At 35.4% G+C, this 19,809-nt stretch overlaps 1 protein-coding gene across 5 annotated transcripts in view; it reads left to right on the forward strand.

Moving 5' to 3' along the window:
• Positions 1-19,809, forward strand: part of Camta (Calmodulin-binding transcription activator) — a 182,078-nt gene that overhangs the window by 142,387 nt on the left and 19,882 nt on the right. For 3 of the 5 annotated variants that reach the window (XM_053754066.1, XM_053754064.1, XM_053754067.1), the window contains exons 6-15: positions 6,854-6,931; positions 13,113-13,257; positions 13,829-13,875; positions 13,944-14,984; positions 15,206-15,437; positions 15,834-16,057; positions 16,502-16,771; positions 17,739-17,929; positions 18,300-18,434; positions 18,929-19,023. In XM_053754066.1, the coding sequence (XP_053610041.1) occupies positions 6,854-6,931; positions 13,113-13,257; positions 13,829-13,875; positions 13,944-14,984; positions 15,206-15,437; positions 15,834-16,057; positions 16,502-16,771; positions 17,739-17,929; positions 18,300-18,434; positions 18,929-19,023 (2,458 nt within the window). The remainder of the gene's footprint in view (positions 1-6,853; positions 6,932-13,112; positions 13,258-13,828; positions 13,876-13,943; positions 14,985-15,205; positions 15,438-15,833; positions 16,058-16,501; positions 16,772-17,738; positions 17,930-18,299; positions 18,435-18,928; positions 19,024-19,809) is intronic. The other 2 variants (XM_053754065.1, XM_053754068.1) reach the window with 1 other exon arrangement.

Consider the following 19,809-nt stretch of genomic DNA (forward strand, 5'->3'; position numbering starts at 1 on the left):
AATTGTTATACTTTTTTGTGTTTTATTATCTATACTATTATTTTAAAGAGGTAAACGTTTGTGACTATGCGAGTTTGTATGTTTGAGGCGGATAATCTCAGAAACTACCGAACCGATTTCAAAAATTCTTACGCCATTAGAAAAGTGCATTATCCAAGATTGCTATAGGCTATATTTTATCTCAAAATTCCCACGGGAGCGAAGCCCCGGGCAACATCTAGTGTTCAATAAAGTTATTTAAAACAAACTAACAAGAATATTTTACGATTTTTGATAATATGTACTTATACGAAGGGAAGAATTAATGAGGATGAAAATAGAATGACTACCCTAAACTCATGTAAAATCAGGAGTTATGTCGCAGAAGAGGCAAACCCAAAAAGCGCTTGATGTCGTCAAGGATGTAAACGTGACAATTGTCTGACAATTAGGGATGCCGACGAGACCGTGCGAAGTTGAGACGAAAAAGTAGCGAAGCGGATCTTGAGCTCCGACGCTCAATGGGTGTGGAAGAAACCAGGAAAAGGCTCAGATATTAGAGAGAGAAACATACTACGTCAATATGTTATTATTCGATCCTATAAGTTCATTTTGTGTAACTAATCTACCCTACAAAAATATCTATTGAATATTCGATTTCGTTGTGGGTTCTTGTAAGATTATCCCGTCAAACCTTCGGCAAATATGGCTTATAGGGGCTTCTGGAGAGATGAGTAAACTGTCTACTATCATGACAGACTCGGGTAGGGTTAGATAACTTTTTGTACGACTGTCTGTTGAAGTAGTAAAAATATTTTTGGGGTAAATAATTTGTGTCTCTTTGGACTGTTACTTCATAATTTCAAAAACTCGAATTGAACTCTATGCGAAAAACTTTTCATTCCATTTGATTATTTTATATGAATAGAATTTAAATTTAAAGTAACAAATAAGTAGAGAATGATAAAAAACTAAAAAGGTGAAGTTTAAAACTAGAATAGTAAAAAACGTTGTTATATTTTCAAATAACGTAATATTATAGAAAGGTTTTAACCTAAAATAACGTGTCACAAAAATGCTGGCTTGATGTTAAAAGAATGCGTGCAAATGGTCTGAAAATTTATGGTGCCGAAGACGAAGTAAACTGAAGTGAAGATGAGAAAGTAGGAAAGCGGAGTCTTGGCTCCGACGCTTTATAGCTGCGGAAGAAATCAGGAAAACGATCAGATGAGAGAGATGTAGCTAAACGTATGAATGAACGTATGAATGAATGAATGATTTTAATGAATGATTTTAATGAATGATTTCAAAGAATGATTTTAATGAATGATTTCAATGAATGATTTTAATGAATGATTTTAATGAATGATTTTAATGAATGATTTTAATGAATGATTTTAATGAATGATTTTAATGAATGATTTTAATGAATGATTTTAATGAATGATTCAATGATTTTAATGAATGATTGAATCCTTTTAAATTAGGTGAAGATCAACAAATCCGAAATAAATGTAATGATAATTATGGCTATTCACCTATCAAGGGCCCTCCCTAAACTGTTCCTCGGATATAAATAGAGTCATAGAGGAGTGTATTCTGCGACATCATCGGATGCAATAACCGGTTGGTAGTGGGTTCTTGGAAATCCATGGTCTAGCAGGTTTTCTGGCCTAAGTCATGAGTTGAAGCGATTAATTAAACTGCTAGTATGTATTTTTAAAAATTATACGTTTCTTAAAAAAGAAATTGTATGTTTATATAGATGTCATTTAGAGGGGCATTTTTTTTTTTAAATTATTCTTTTAAAATGAAGTATTTATTCCTTGTATTTGTATTTTGAATTTCGTAAAAATATTGGATGCGCCTTGTTGTTTATATTGTTACAGTTTATTTGATATATTGAATGAATGCTAAACTAAAGTTATTTATTCAAATTGATTTCAGTATTCCAGACTTTTAACTTGTTTTTTTCTTCTTTATTTCTATTTCATCTGAGCGTTTTCTAGGTTGCTTCGTAGTCCACCTTTTGTTATACTTTTTTGTGTTTTATTATCTATACTATTATTTTAAAGAGGTAAACGTTTGTGACTATGCGAGTTTGTATGTTTGAGGCGGATAATCTCAGAAACTACCGAACCGATTTCAAAAATTCTTACACCATTAGAAAAGTGCATTAGCCAAGATTGGTATAGGCTATACCTTTTCTTTCTTCATTTTCGTCCCCGTTTCGCACGGTCGCATATTTTTAGTTGTTTGTTATTAGTCCGTTCTTATTTAGCTGTAAAAAAAATTCTGGCATGATATGGATCAACATTCTTTAAATGAGTTTCTTTCGGCATTTCTTCTTAGCAGTCGTCGTTCCGTTAAATTTGTAGCTTTTAAGCAATACTATATTGTTAAAAGAAAAAAAAAGTTTATAATGTAATTTTAATTGGTGAATAAAGTTATATTATTAATAGTTTGACGTGAAAAAGTACCTGTGAAGGTCTAAATATATCTAAATGCTTTGACTTTGATATTTTATCATATTTTTTTTTGGAAGCCAGTTTTGTTTAACTCACACCAAACACCAATATCCGGGGTAGAGGCGGCTTGTGAGTGAATTAGACTTTTACGACGGAAATCGATTCTATGAATCGGCTCGTATCGTAATGACGTACAGTCAACACATCCACCAATTCAAATTCACAGCAAAGTCGTTTTTATAACAACCGCATAAAGGTCCATGATGGGGAACATAAATGCTTTTGACCGTATGAACACAATTTTATGAAGATTTACGAGGTTATGCAATTAAGTCCGCTTCTGTGAGCTGGAGACTTTGAATATTAAATAACAGTAGCATAAATAAATCACACAGATTGAGCTAGCCCCAAAGTAAATTCGAGACTTGTGTTAATATCACATGGAAACTAACTCAACGATAATATATTTTATAAAGATAAACATCCAAGACCCGGGCCAACCAGAAAAAGATCATTTTCCATCATGACCCGACCGGGTATCGAACCGGGGACCTCTCGGTTCAGAGACAAGCACTTTACCACTGCGCCATCGAGGTCGTCAAATATTTATATATGCAATTAAAATATGTCTTAAATATTAAAGATCAAATGTTGAGTGGTCGTTGGACGATTCTCTCTACACATTTTTACACGAAACAGCAAAAAAATGGACACTTTACAAATATCGTAAAAGCGAACGATCTCCCTAAATGTATACGTACGGTATCGCGCAACTCTTCCCAGTTTCAACAAAGGATTTTACGTTATTTTTTAATCGTCCGGTCTGTTTACGTGATTTAAATACAAAGTGGCGTTTCGTTTTAAAATGCATTTTAAGTTTGCCCCGTATTGTTGTTTAGAAATCCTTTGAGAGGTGTAATGAAGCAAGCTCGGATATCTGCAAATGAAAAAAAAGGTTTTTTGTAAAGGAAGAAAACGTTTTTTCATGTGCCCACTAAATTCTAAGTTAAATAGTTTCAAAAACACCTTTTTTATAACAATAACAATGCGTGACGGAGCTTCGCTCCCGTAGGAATTTCGGGATAAAAAGTACCCTATATGTTATTCCAGGTTACATTCTACCCGTGTACCAAATTTCATAAGAAAAGGTCCAGTTGATTTTGAGGGTGAAAGAGTCACCAACATACATACATACACACATCCTCACAATCTTTCGGTCTTAGATGTTTATCTATATATGTATTTGTTATAAAATATAGTATCGTTGAGTTAGTATCCCATAACACAAGTCTCGAACTTACTTTGGGGCTAGCACAATCTGTGTGATTTGTCCTAATATATTTATTTATTATTTATTTAAACATTATTTATTTAAACATGTACATTGTAATATTTACGCTAAAATTAATGGCGCTGGTCGTGAAAAAGGGCAAGACCTGTCTCAACAAAAGCCACAGGTCAATCTCAACATTACCCATCATTTTTATTGCCCATAAAGATAACAATTGTACAAAATAATACGATAATATTATGTTACTGTAAAATCCCCAACTACGGTAAATCCAACAATCACCAACTTTTAATAAAGTCTGAAACAGTTTTGGGGTTGAGTTTCCTTGTTGGGAGCCAATACTGGCCATGAGGCCATACATATCATATTTCGCTACAACTTTTGAACGGCTGAACCGATTTTGATCAAACAAATCTAAGAAACACCGCATAAAAATTTGCTATTAAATAAAAAAAAGCGCATCCAAATTGGATCACCCGTTGATGGGCTACGGTGCCACGTACACAGACTGACAGACACACTTTGCGGTCAAACTTGTAACCCCTCTTTTTGCGTCGGGGGTTAAAAAGACCAATTTGGCATGGGACCATTTGCCCATAGCTTGTGGCAACTGATACTAGGACATACATTGATATTGGGTGTATGGACGTCGCCACGTACGTACAGTTTGAATAATACATTTTGCACAACTGTGACCGTGAAGCGTAAACTTTTATGGTCCACAGCATGAGAATGGGCGGAGATGGATTTATTTTGGGATTTATATTTCGATATAAACACGTTGAACGTTTTAAATATTGCTTTCTTTCTTTACCAGTATATTATTGCCAAGATATGATACTAATCATATCTTATTCAAGTCGCCTAAAGGCATCTGACATGACTTTTACATTTTTATCTAGGCAGGTAGTCGCATGCACACAGGTGAACTAAACTATCCACCAGTGTGCAGGTTTCCTCACGATGTTTACCTTCACCGGAAGCAAGTGGTGGTCAATGAAAACTACTATATATGAGTCAGATTGGTATACAAACTCATATGGCACGAGTAGGATACGAACCTTAGCTTTCGATTCACAGGTTGTCTTACCATAACACCACCACCGCTTCTACCCTGTAAGGGGTATAAGAAGTGATACTGTATCAAAATTTTCGTCAAAGCATGTGGTTTATAAAGTAACTAATGGCAATGGGCCGTGAATATAACGAATCTTTACTATTAACAAAATTTGAAAAAAATATTTATCGGAAGAAAAGTGACATTACACTCTATAAGCGAAATATTTTTTAAATTCTTTGAGACAAACATGAAAAATACTACACTTTATTTTCTGCGGCTACGTGCCACAGACATTGCAAAAATATTTGGAAACGGCGAATATTCCGCGCGCAGCTCGTAAATTGCGCCACATACAATGCAAGAGGCTTCAGAGTAACGAACTTAGTGTAGGTGCCAATTCTGGTCTAGCCTTTGGACATCTGTATTCGTTCAGCCTCTAGATATAATAGTCCGGACAAGGCATTAAAGTTGTTAAAAACGTGCAATTTTATGATAAAATCGCTACAAAGTCGCTTGTCGCTGCGTGATTGCCTCTTTGAAGTGCATTTTAAAAATAGAACTGAACTTTGTCCCGAATAATTTGGCTGATTTAAGAAAATTAAATGTTTGTATGGAGCGTTTTAGCTAAGTCACATAAAATGTCTTTCAGTGCTTAAGATCTAGTTGAGATAAGCGATTTTCTTTGACAAAATAGTGTCCCAATTTACGTAAAAATAAGCTAAGCTAGTATTTTTTTTTCTGCTTAGAGTTTTTTTTTTATCAGTACGCTATGGCAGTAGGCTATGTCTGTACATAGGAGATTTTAATGAAAAGTAATTATGGGGGATATTTGTGGGATTAATTCTTGTCTGTCTTTCTATCTGTATGCGTACGCGCATTACGCAAAATGTACTGTATGGAATTAGATGCGGTTTTCTCAGTCGTGTAGCAGATGGTCTAACTCAAAATCTGGTATAGGTTTTATCGCGATACGTTGCTCAGAATCTGAGATATTCACAACGGACGCACTAAAGCCGCGGGCTTGCGTGCGTCCGCTGCCAATGTCTTGTTGCAAAAACCTTCTAATTGATATGATAAAGAAGAGAAGATAAGAGAAGAGGTATGATATAGTTTAAAGACAAGTATTCCTTTGGTGCCCTATAAAAGACATTCCTACTGTATGATAAACAGTTTCCGTTTGCTTGTTGCATAATTATTGCATTCATGCATTTACACGCATCCACAATGTAAATAGGAAAACAAGTCTTCGTACAAAGCTTTTGACGTTTAAAAGCTTTTATGTAACTTGCAATGCAACTCCTACTAATATTGTACATTTGTATATTTGTTACTCTTTCACGCAAAATCTACCGGACAGATTGTTATGTAATTTGTTACATGGGTAGATTATAACTTGAAATAACACATAGGGTACTTTTTAACCCGAAATTGTATATGTAAGGTGGAATCTTGTAATTCAATTTTGAAGCAGATATCTTCAATCGATTGAGCTGAAATTTTGTACACACTTTTAGTTTGGATGACAATGCATTATTTTGATGAGCATGACCCGATGGCGTAAACAGGAACGGGTCCAGACGTGGAAACTCTTCAACGGTTTACTCTACCTACGGACATGATCGTTTGTCACGTTTGAATGCAAAAAGATTTATCTTTGATAACGTCATGTTAAACAAGACATTTGCGTAAAAAGATTCTTGATCTTAAATAAAAATTACACGTAAATAATTTAAATAAAATTACAGTCTATAAAAATAGATTATAAATTGTTATATCATAATGAAAACTAGAAATATATATTTGAATCTTCTGGCAATATGAAGATATTTTGTTGTTTATATAATAAAACTTCGACTCGATAGAAGAACTCCATTAAAAATCCAATATCTTTTTAAAATTTCCAAAATCTAGGTATTTAAAAAAAGCTATGCTCTACCAAATGGCAGTGTATCCACTGATACTACATGCACTCTGCCATACTGTTGTCTTTTACTAGGTCTTTTGGTATGGTCACAGTGTAAAATATCTCATACCTATTTATTCTATTTGTTGCAGTGTATCTACGGATGCTACGTGCACTCTGCCATACTGCCGACCTTCCACCGTCGCTGCTACTGGCTGTTACAGGTAAATGTACGGTTTGTTTTGTGTTCATTTGTATTTTTATATCCTTTAAAACATTCCAGCGCTAATGTTTTACAAGCTTTTATTTAGTTTCACCTGTCCCGTTGTCTGTCTGTAATCAAATCTTGCAAGTTAGATGTATCCTACTTCCAGTTGACCTATAGAGTTGAAATTGCCCACGTCGCTTCAGTTCCCATGACAATGCATTATTTGCCCGGGTCGGCTCCAAACGAGGGAACTCCTCAACCGTTTACAGCACGGACATGGGTTTTTTGTAAGGCGTTAAATACCATAAGATGTCTCTGACGATAATAAAAGCTTGTGGCAAAATTGTCATTTTTGTAAAAAAAACCTCTGGTCAGTACACTTTTCGACTTTATGCTAGCTCCGCACTGCCGCCGAACTCAGACAGGTGCCGACGCGAATGCGCGAACATCGCTTAGTATGTATGAGTGCTTTTATTTACCGCAATGCAAGATCAGCAATGTATACCGATTCTACCAAAGTTGCCGAACTTCGGCGACAGTGTGGAGCCGGCATTAAGTATGGTGAAAAACATCGCAAAAAAATCATCGTGCATATTGGTCATTATTAGATTAATGTAACCTTTTTTAATGAATATTTGATTAAAGTACCACTAATGTACCTTACTAAAAAGAATTTTACAAAGTTTCTTCTGATATTAACCAAATAACATTGTAAGAGTAATAAAAGTACCTATAAACCTTACAATATAAAACCTTAACCTGCGACTTCCACACTAGGCAGAACCTGTTCTTGTGGGAATCAAGATGTCGGCCTTATTATAGCCATCGGCTTTGTCTCGCGCAATAATTCCGCCTCCAGTGTAATATCAAATATAATGCACGCTTGTGTAGCAATGTTCTGCTTATTTGCGATTTATGCATAGTCAAGATTTTTTGAAAAATCTTTGGACTTTTCACGCGGCAGTTTGCTAACGATGATACTGATCGCTAATACTAGATTAAACCTATTTGTTATACTATAAGTTATGTTACACAGATACGACGACCTCGGTGGCGCAGTGGTAAAGTGCTTGCCTCTGAACCGAGAGGGCCCGGGTTCGGGAGATCGGGTCATGATGGAAAATGATCTTTTTCTGATTATGGCTTTGGGTCTAGCTCAATCTGTGTGATTTATCCTAATTATATTAGAAAGTATGTTTAGTCGTTATTGTCATCTCATCAATCTGACAAACAAACTAACCGCTAGGTAAATCTGCCTGGAGTTTTGTGCCATTAGGGCAACACTCAAGGTGGGTTGCACCGTCATCTGAGTGCAACGCACCCTAAGCATCGGAGACTTGGGTTCACATTAAATAATTTTATTTACACTAATCCAATCTCAATAAATCAACGTGAAACCAGCTTTAGAAATGAAAATCTAGACGAATTGGAATAACCTCAAATTTCCCCAATATTTCCGATTTATTCTAGAAAATCTCTAATATTAATGGAAGTACGACTTTTCCGATTTATATGGCATGAAAGTCGCCAGTCTAAGCCAAAGTTTATATTGACGGGCACTGAGCTATATTTTGTTTGGATGTGAATTTTCTATTAGACCGTATGAGAACAAAGTTAAGCGGTATAATTACGTAACTTTAATTGGAACTTGTTTAATTATGGACCGCTTTAAGGCATTAAGTGCTCAATTGAATAAAAAAAAAACACGTCTGAGTTGAACTCGCTCTCCGAGCGTTCCTTAAAATTCGCCATTTCTCGTTTTGTACATAAAAAATATGATTTTCAGATTTTTTTCCCTTTTATTGTAAGTCTTTACTAAACGTACTTTCGAGTGAAATTTATAATGAGCTTAGCTATATAATGAGCTAGCTTTTGCCCGCGTAAATTTTCCACGGGAACTTATTTTTCCGGGATGAAAGGTACCCTACGTCCTTTTTCATACTTCAAATTACATGTATGCAAAATTTCAAAAAGATACGTTGAGTAGATAGAGCGTGAAGAGATAACAAAATTTACTTTCATTTATAATATTAGTTAGGATAAAGTAAATGTGTGTTGATCGTATCCAGTAAAATTAATATTTAGCACTATAATCAGAACTGGAGGTAAAGTTTACAAAACTGTTAGCTCGGTGCATTATGAAGTGGTCTGAAATGCCAGCGTCGCCGCAGCGGTAATTGAATTCCTGATTGCGCTGTAACAGGTGGCGATTGAGTTTGTAGTTTGTACCTAATAGTAGTAAGTTGGGCCAAAATGGACTGTAGTTTCTCTTTCATACTCGCGAGGTTGCATTCGGCGCTGTGAGGCGACGAAATCCGGAGTCGAGGTAAAACTGTAATATTTGTGGATTCGGCGGTGATTTTTCTACTGTCGCTTATTTCTCTTTAGAAATGTTATTGCAGCTGCCAGTGCCGTGTCCTTTACTCTTCTCGTACGACTTCTACAGGAGGATATAGAGTGGTCCTATTCTAGGACTGACGACACGCCAGTTTCTTGAGTATGAGTCAGATTTTACAGCAAATGGTCTGGTATCTTGAAAATCTGACAAGATTTTTTCCACTACCGCCATTAAGTGGCAAGTATTAGTCGCATACACATACTAGTGAACTAAATAGTCAACCAGGAAGTCACGTCAGTTCTTCAGAAAAAAATCTACCGAGAAAATACATAGTAGCTACTGCACTTCTATTCGGACAACCCTACAAATAAAGTGGCCATTGTAACAAAGACTAAAAATTTTCTACAAAAAACCAATTTTGGTCCGAATCGTACAATATTTCTCGTCTGTCGGCAGCCCGCTACATTCTTCTAAGCCCAAGTTACAATTCAGAAGTTTACAATATATTGTTAGGGTTGCCAGTGCGTTTTAATTTAATTAAATTAACAATTTAAAAATATTTGTTATTAATTAGATTTAAATTTAACGACCTCTGTCTGTAGACTCGTAGTCATGTAAAACACTAGCAAAATACCCGTCCGGGAAAGATCATAATAAATTATACTATTTAATACATTTTTTAAGTTACCAAAATAACAATAAAAAAACTATAGAAGCATAGATTAGTTACTAAGTTAGTCCTACTTAAAGTTCTGTATAATACAAAGTATAAAATGATGTGCACTGTGAACATTCAAGTTGATTATTTTCAAGCAAAAACAATTTATTTTATGCTTTAAATTACAAAACGTACTTATGTAGGTAAGTACGTTTTGTAATTTAAAAAGAAATTTAAATTACAAAACGATGAAAATTATATCATTATAATATAATTATCTATATTATAATGATATAATTTTCCTCGAACACTTATGTCGATAATGGATATAATGCTTCATTATAATAAATAATTCTTCCAACAGTAAACCTTAATTAAAACACAATAAAGACTAATTAACCTCCAATGATAACTGTACGACGATTAATATTAATAATTCCGCAATATTCTGTTAGCAAAGAGTTAATGAAAAACCACAAGTATATAAAACACATGTGACAACCCTGGCGGCCATTTCATAAATAATGTTTGTATGTTTATTGCGCCATTTTGAAGACAAATGGATAGTTATTACGGTACACTCCGCTTTACATTCGCTCTTCAGCTCGGAAATTAAAATATGTTACTTATACATTTTGTAGTTTGATCGGAACATATTACAAATTGAGGAAATTGCAATCTTGAAGGTTTTTCATAGATATAAAATGTAGACGATAGTGGCTTGGGTGGATAAAATATTTTGAATTTTAAAAATTGAACTACAAATCGTTCGCCGCGAACGTAGACCTCGCGAATACAATAAATTTCGATGAGACTTTACAAAATTGTGAATATTTCAAAAACGAATTAACCGATTTTGATGACCCACGAATATTAAAATTCTATTGACAGATCCTACATACCTTTTAAGTTTCATAAAAATCAGACCAACCGTTCGAAAGTTATCGCGTTACAAACATACATACATACAAAGAATGTATTTATGCCCCAAGTAGAATGTTAGTTATGTTAACTAGCTGTTGCATGTTGCTCCGCTTGTGGCAAAATGTAACGCTGTGGCAATCGTCAGCTCTCTACCTCCACACCGAAAATAATTTTATTCCGATGCTGTTTTGACGTGAGAGAAGGACAAACACACAACAACTTTTTAAAATTATAATATCAATTAACGTGCACCTATTAACTTTTCAAATTATGTAATAGGTACTATTAAATTTTGAATGATTTTTCTAGATTAATTTTAATATGCAAAGATTGTATTTATGTACTGATTTGTATAATTTAGGTACAATAAATTTAGTGTAGTTTGTTGATTTTTGAAAAAGGCAATTAGGGGTTATTATTTATTACAAACAATAAAACATAAAGTTTCACCCTTTCATTTGGAAATAGCAATAAAGAACCGGAATAACGAACGAAATATGTTAACATAAGCGAAGTTCTATGTGGGATCATGTCGCATAGCAAATAATAACCATTTATTTTTTAACCAACGAGTTTTCTTTGCTCAATTTTCGGTTATGATATCCAAAATGCTGGACTTGCGAAAAAAAAATCTTTAAATTATCTGAATCCGGCTCTGATTTTATGACTGCTTGGTTGACGTCAACCCTCTTAGGTGCTATCGCTGCCGATCAGCGTACATATTATTAAAAGTATATAGTTATAAAATTTTAATTTATTTCATATACACGCTTATCAATAAATGTACAAAAATAAATTCGCTACATGCTTCTGACGAAGAATGTAAATAGAAAGGAATATTATTACAAACGGTGTAATATATTATATTAATATTATAATATATATTAATATTATTTATTCGCCATACAATTAAGTGTTATAATAATCTTAGAGTAATCCAAATCCAAACTAATATTATAAATGCGAAAGTAAGTTTGTTTGTTTGTTACCTCTTCACGCTCTATCTACTCGACCAATCTTGAAATTTTGCGTACATATAGTTTGAAGTATGGAGAAGGCTTTTATTCCGGAAACATAACCTTTCCCGTGTGAAACTCATGCGGTAAAACCTAAAAAAGTTACAAATAGAGCTTATAACTTAGTCACCTATCCTACATACTTCGTCAATATCATTCATGTCATTTGTATTAAAACATTGTTTTGGACAATGGAAATTTTCTCCTTGCATGCAAGCTATTTCAACAATACATATTAAGTTTTTCAATTATGAACTGTGACAAACAGGAGGTTGCCAACCCTAATGCAATTTCCTCATTCTGTATGCACTTAGTATTCACAGTTCTATGTGTTTTATCTTTGTTATCCCATTCGTACCAAATTAATGGTTTTTTTTTTCATTGCTTTATTAGTTTTTAATATAAGTGGAGAAGATTGAAAATGTTTTAAATATATGTACGTATTTAACGTTTTGAGCATTTAAGTACTTTAAATTGAATTGAAGTATTAGTTTATTAATAGCTTGTGTTTTTTATTAATTACATATTAATTCAGTATAATAATTTGATTATTCTCTGTCTTAAATAGGTTTTATTGTAACAACTTACGTATTCACACATCGTAAAGTATTTTTTGAAGTGTTGTAATTTGAAAAAAAAAAAAAAACTCTATGCTTGACCACAGTTCATCACCTATATCTATTCAAAATGTCATTAAAATCGACTATGGTTTGGGGCGTCAAACCGTGACAGACACACTTTTGCACTTATGATATTAGTATAGATAAACTAGCATGTGGTCCCGCCCTAGAATAAGATACAGAATATACAATAGGATCCCGCGGGCGGCGTACAAGGCGACTAATGGACACAAAGCTCTAATAGCTGACAGGCAACGATAGCATTCGGGTTGACGTCAGGCGGGCGGCCTATTGTGAAGTCAAAAGCCAAATCTTGAAAATTTAATTGCAATTTTATTTACGCTAACCCTGGGCTTTGGGGAGTCACAGCTTCAAATGTAACCACGCGAAGAGAAAGATATTAGTATAGACTAGATATTGCCCGGGGCTTCGCTTCCGTAGTAATTTTGAGATAAAAAAAAGCCTATAGCAATCTTGTATAATGTACTTTTCTAATGGTGAAAGAATTTTTGAAAACAGTTCGGTAGTTTCATAGATTATCCGTCTCAAACATACAAAGTCACAAAGGTTTGCCTCTTTGTAATAATAGTATAAATAAACAAAGAAAAAAACTTTTTTATGACATAAAATTTTTTGTTTAATTTCAGAATCCCGACATAGTCCTCGTGCACTATCTCAACGTGCCGTACCCTGACGACAATAAATTGGCGACGGTGGCGCCAAGCCTGGCGCTGTGGGCGGACAAGAAAGAGTGGACGAAAGATGAGCTGGTCAGCCAACTAAAGCCCATGTGTGGGTAGAATTTGTTATAAGTTTTTTTTTAAAAAAATACGATGTATTGACAGCCTCTAAAAAAACCAGTTGCGCTCCGGCAGTGCTGGCAGAAGTGAAAACTTGAATATTAACGATGTGCATTTTTGACGTCTTACGAATTACGTGTCCTGACGCGAGTTTAACATTTTTACCCATCATCAAAAGTGCACAACGCCAAAGAAGTTTTCAGTTCAAAAAAAAAAATCTACTGGTAATGCTTAGTTTATTCATAAATCAGTGTCTAATTATTATAGTTAGTATTTTGATTTGTAAAATGTATTATGCACTAAACTAAATGCACAAAAAAAAAGTTTTTATCAACCACAATATATGCATTATCAGAACAGAATAATCAGCTACGAAAGATTATCTCAGTTTCCAACTTTCATAAATGTTAAGCGTCGAATTGGAACCTAATTCGAAAAGTTTACTCCTTTAATATTCATGAAATCAGCTATAAAACCCATTTCATTATGTCGCATAAATTTTGTCCCCTTTATAAATATTAATTGTGATCATACATTTTAATTATTCTTTTTTCATTTTTCAGTCTTCAGCGAAGATGAGTCTGATATCAACAATGAGTTGGAAATTTCAGTGAGCATCCGTTCGCATACCTTTTTTAGATATTAAATTAAAGAGCATTCTTGAAAATTTAGATGTAGGGCAAAATGTTTCAGACGGCGGAAACTGTCGAAGCGATCGTGGGCCAGCTGATGGAGAAGCAACGAGCGGCACGAGCGGCAGCCTTAGCTCGACAGCTCGAGTGCGGATGTCCAGACTCAACTTGCCAAGACTCCCGAACTTGTGCCCATCCGTTACGACGGATACAAGCCGCCAAACCGCCTCCGTCAGACCACCACGTGTCATCTACCACTGGACCTTCACCGAGACCTATGTCGCAACCACCAAGACAATACACCCGAGATCACAGACCTTCCCCACAATCAGCGTCGCCATTACTGCTATCACTTGGACAAATACAAGGAGGCGGTGGTCTGCTTATACTTAATGGAACCAGTAACACTGCCCAACAACATTCGTCCTTAGTATCCCCATTGTCAGTGACGTCATTCGTTTGCGAAGAACCCAGAGATAGGTACCGACAGCAGTATAAACCCACTTTTCTATTAAAGAGAGAGATACCAGATAGCCAGCCGTCTTCATGTCTCCACCATACAGATTCGAATACGTACGAAGTAGAGACGATTGAGGAGAAAGTTGATATTAGTGCTTTTGATAGGAAAATTAAAATGGAACCGAGAACTATAAGTAGGAATCACATCGTGGCCAGTGCGCCTGCGACGCCGTCAAGGTATCCAGATTTAGTTGAAAGATTAGAGAGTAAAGTTCTGACAGACAACTGTGATGATACACTAGTATTACTAGGCACGGATGGGCACTTAGGTTCAAGTGGTTTCTTTGATGAGACTTTAGAGTTATCCCACGAAGATATTCAGAAGACGTTGTCAGCCAATATGCCTAATTGTGAATTGGACAGGAATGGTGTTCAAACTTCAAACACGGCTAATGTTATGGTATCAGGAATTGATACGATGGACTTTATAGAGAGTTGTGAGGCTGTGGCATCACCCACTCAAGTGGTAGACGACAATGTATTTGTAAATCTCGACGCCTTTGATATGTTAGGTGACTTTCCGGAGTTAGAAGTATTGGATCCTAGTACTATTACAACGAATCCCGTGGTGAGTGTCCTTTTTCAAACTACATTAAAATTACATTTATTATGGTAAAGAGGAAATTACTATCAAAGCTTAATAAATAAAATATTAGGTCATTGTTTACAAAATGATACTACATGTTCTGCTATAACATGATATATCGTTGCCAGAACAGTGACACATATATTTGTTTTAAATAATCTTATTTTATATGACAAAATACAAAAAAAAATATATATTTCCAGTTGTGCGAAAAATCACCCCAGGAAGACGAGAAAATGCAAACGGATTCAAACAGCGAAGGTGCTCTCAGCATCACGGATTATTCCCCAGAGTGGGCTTACCCCGAAGGTGGAGCGAAGGTGCTCATAGCCGGACCCTGGACTGAGAGCGCTGATCAGTATACAGTGCTGTTTGATAACTTTCCTGTTCCTTCTAAGCTGGTGCAGAATGGATTGCTAAGGTGTTATTGCCCAGGTAAGAGGTTATTTTTGTTATTATAAACTGTTTCTTGTCTTATGTTCGACTCATTTTACTCTTATATCTTCGAATCGAAATACATAGGCAACTTTAACTATGATTAAATGTTTGTCTATAATCCAAGAAAATCTTTTCTGGTGTTTGAAGATTAGTTAAAATTCAGTCAGAATAATATCAATAAGAAAAAATATCTTATTGATATTATTATGACTGAATTTTGGGGTAAATAGTTCCAGATTATAGTATACCCTTATGTAACTTTACAATGAAACCCGTGCAGACGATTTTACGTATCATGTAAGATGAAACTTCAGATAATCATTTCAAAAGATCATTTACCAACCATCATGTGACCCACTATGCTGCCCTATTACGTAAAAAATCTACTTTCAGCTCACGAAGCAGGCTTAGCAGCTCTTCAAGTGGCACGCGGAGGTCGCGTCGTATCAGACACGGTAGCGTTCGAGTACAAGGCAGGTCCAGCACCAGCACCGTCCTCCCCCGCCTCTGCCCCGCTTCCGTCGCTGGACTTCAGACGGTTCTCGCTTCTGCAGCGGCTGCAGCGACTCCACGGCAGACTGCAAGTGAAGATTGAGCCTATGGATGATAATAATCAGGTAAGATTTTGGCCATTCTTACTATTTAGATTTAAGTGACTCCTCGATTTTGAAGGTGCAGGCCAATCCTTGAATATAGAAGTAGAGTTGAATTACATTTTAAGGATTTATGCTTGAATATTATTTTAATTAAACGAAGCAAGAAGAGGAAAAGGAAAGCCAAGAAGGACATTCCTAGATAAAATAAAAGAAATGGCATATCTCGTGTCGTATAGGAAGGTGAAATCGATGGCTGAGGACAGAATTAGATGGAAAATGCTCCACCGACAAGAACAAAGTTCTTAAATTAATTGATGATAATTATTTTAATTAATATTAGTTATTTTTGGTAGCAATCACCTTCAATAGCTATGTTAGTGACAGCAATATTAAACATATATTTCGACAGTAGTTACTATTGCAATGTAAATGCTTTGAATTAAATTTTAAACTTGATGTTTTCAGATTGAAGACGTTCAATTGTACTCCAACCCGAAATTCGAAGAGCGACTAGTTTCATTCTGCCAATCACTGAGCGCCCGTTCAGCTGGGAACACCGAAGGGTTCACTACAGAGCCTGGTGAAGATGGTTCCACAATCCTCCACTTGGCGGCAGCACTGGGTTACACGAAGCTGACCACGGCGCTGTTGAGGTGGAAACAGGATGATAGCAGTCTGGCGTTGGAGAAAGAAGTAAATCTGGGTGCAAGGGACAGTGAAAATTGTACGCCCTTGGTAAGTGGTAGGAAATATATATTTTTTTAACAACTGTCAAACATTCATTATTGCCATACCTAAATCAAATAAATCATAATATATATATATATATATATATAAATAATAATAAAAATAAATCAAATAAATAAATTTTAATATTCAAAGAAATATTAGACGTATCATTGAACAGCCATTCGATCGAGGCCTATATAAGATGAACAACAAATTTGGTAATTGAAGTCAATTCAACATTGCGAACGATTGAAAGACGAGTCCCCTAAATTCTTTAGTTGTTATTTATGTGATTATATCTATTTTAAAATTTAAATTATAAAATAATCAAATCATACCAAAGACGAAGTTAATATAATAAGTCTGTGAGCAAGCAAAAAGTAAATAATTGTAAAAGTTATGTCAGATACCTTATAGGCGACATGAATAATATCTGACACCAGTGTTAGCAATAACACACTCGATATGATGATGATCAATTTTTTTTTTCATTTAGGATGATATGCATTGTTTATTCGATATGAAGTCCTATTTTAGGGAGTAATCACATGTCCAAAAAAGCCATTAGTATATTAGAAATTATTGTATTTCTCTATCTCTCTCTATCTTATATTTGCTTATATTATTGTATCTCTTTCTATATTTGTTTATAATATCTAACATTCTACTTGGGGCAAAAATACATTTTTTGTATTGTATCTATGTATGTGTGTATGTATGTGTGTATGTATGTATGTATGTTTGTTTGTTTGTGACTTGTTAACTTTCGAACCGTTGGTCTGATTTTGATGAAATTTAAAAGGTATATTGGATCTGTCAATGGAATTTTTAAGTTCGTGAATATAAATCGGTTAAGTCGTTTTTGTAATACCTATTCATGATTTTATAAAAACTCATCTAAAAACTATTGTGTCCGCGAGGTCTAAGCTGAGCCGAACAACTAGTGGTTAAGCATTCGTTGGTGTAATTCCAGATGGTGGCCAGCGCTGAAGGTCACGTGGAGACGGCCGTGGTGCTGGCTCGCTGGAGCGCGGGCACGCGGCGCGAGGCGGGCGCGCGCTCGGCCGCGGCGGCCGCGCGCCGCGCCGGCCACGCGCGCCTCGCCGCCTTGCTGGACAGGATACACCCGCCGCCTAACGACGGGGTGTTTCTGAGGCCACACTGGTAAATCATTGTAGCCGTGACCCGTGATGTTAACTCGCCGGGGCATTGGCACAGGAGAGAGACGAGTCGAATAGGATACACCCGCCGCCTAAAGAAGGAATATTCCAGAGGCTGATATACCTGATCACTCTGTGGTTCTTAGAACTTAAAGATGTCCCTTCGTAGTTATGGTACTAGCTCGATGGGGCGCCGACACCGGGAGCCGGTGCTCGACTAAACAGTATACACCCAACACCTATAAAATGGAATATTTCTAAGGACACATCTTATACATAGATTATAAATAGAATTTTATCTGTAATTTACATATATTTGTTATCCTCGGTTTGTGCTTTACATATTTGTTAATAACTTACTCGTTTTATTCCAGTTTATCTCAAAAAGGTCGCGCGGGCAGCCTGGAAAGCAACCTGGTGAAGCGACCGTCCATCGACAGCGGCATCAACATGGCTGACGCTTTTCGCTCCAGCTCGGCCATTGACAAGGCTGATAACAGTTCTGCTAGGTAAAAAGAAAATCACAAATAAAAATATTTAATACAACACGTCGATCGATTGTTTTTCGATTTTAAATTAACAGAAAACGTTTGAGATTAAATGAAATTGAGAAAATAAGAATAATAATAGAATATGTTATACTTTGCACCTTGCACTTAATGTTCGACAGTGGGGCTTTTAAGAAAAGAGTGCAACACAACGCTGACATTTGCCGGTGTTCATGGCCTGCGGTGTTTGCCATCAGGCGATCTGCATGCTCGTTTGCCCACTATGCTACAAAAAAAGAAAAATTAACATTTTTTTAAAGTTTCCGAGCTGATAGAGTTAAAATGTAAAGTGACATGATTTGGACGAAGTATCATGTAACTAGTTCTTTCGTGACATACCTATTATCAGTGAATCCGAGTTTTGCTTATGATCGAAAACTGTATACTTTATGAAATTCATAACTAAATGAAATTCATTACCTTCTAATTAACATTTGTTACAATATGATTTCCAGATGGGAACGAAGCATGTCCCTACCTCTAGACTCGGACAACTCTGAAGACAGTCTTGGAGACTCCAAAATCGGGAGACGCATGGACCTCGCTCTCTGTAAGTCTTCAACGATCAGGCCTCACCATAGTGTTCCGTTTTCATTTGCTGGTGATTATTTATTTATCGGCACGGCGCCTAATTTCGAGGGATCGAAGGTTTTTCCGCTGCTCGCTTTAGGAACAGTAACCGGTCTCGGAGTTGGTTTTGGATAAAAACAGGCTCTTTCTTAATGGCTTTGATAAATTTTGAATTAATGAAGAAAAGTTACAAGTGGATCTGTCACGTTCGATTGATATGATGGCATCGTAGTGAACGGCCGCTCAAGGGTACGGCGGATCTTTTAAAGTTCAACGATACTATTGATTAGTCTAGTTCTGTCAACGGTAATCATTTAATAATGTTCATAGAAGTATTACATATGCCTCTTAAAATTTGACTGGTACAACACAATGAATATTAGAATTTAAAAAGCAATAATATGATCGATTTTGAAACTTAAAGGGAGTCAGTTTAAAGGTATTTTATCTAGTTAAAGCGAAGACGGGGTAAAGCTGTAAATAGAGACAATTGGAATGTTAAAAATAATTTTGAAAATAAAGATAATTTACATAAATGAATAAAGATAATTTTGGTGTATAAATACTCTACCGTATCCTAACCCTTTTTGCAAAGTTTTTAAGAAAACTAAAGTTTCTACCACTAGATAAATTAGAAGAAAGGTTATAAAGATAGCTTTCAATGTAATAGAAAAATCTTATGAAAAAACAGATGATCTTTAAAAATATTTAAATCACGTTATTAATAAAATTATCAAATCATATAAGTAATTTATTTTTTACCCAG

The sequence above is a fragment of the Plodia interpunctella genome, chromosome 13 (assembly GCF_027563975.2).
Source record: "Plodia interpunctella isolate USDA-ARS_2022_Savannah chromosome 13, ilPloInte3.2, whole genome shotgun sequence".
Taxonomy (NCBI): Eukaryota; Metazoa; Arthropoda; class Insecta; order Lepidoptera; family Pyralidae; genus Plodia; species Plodia interpunctella.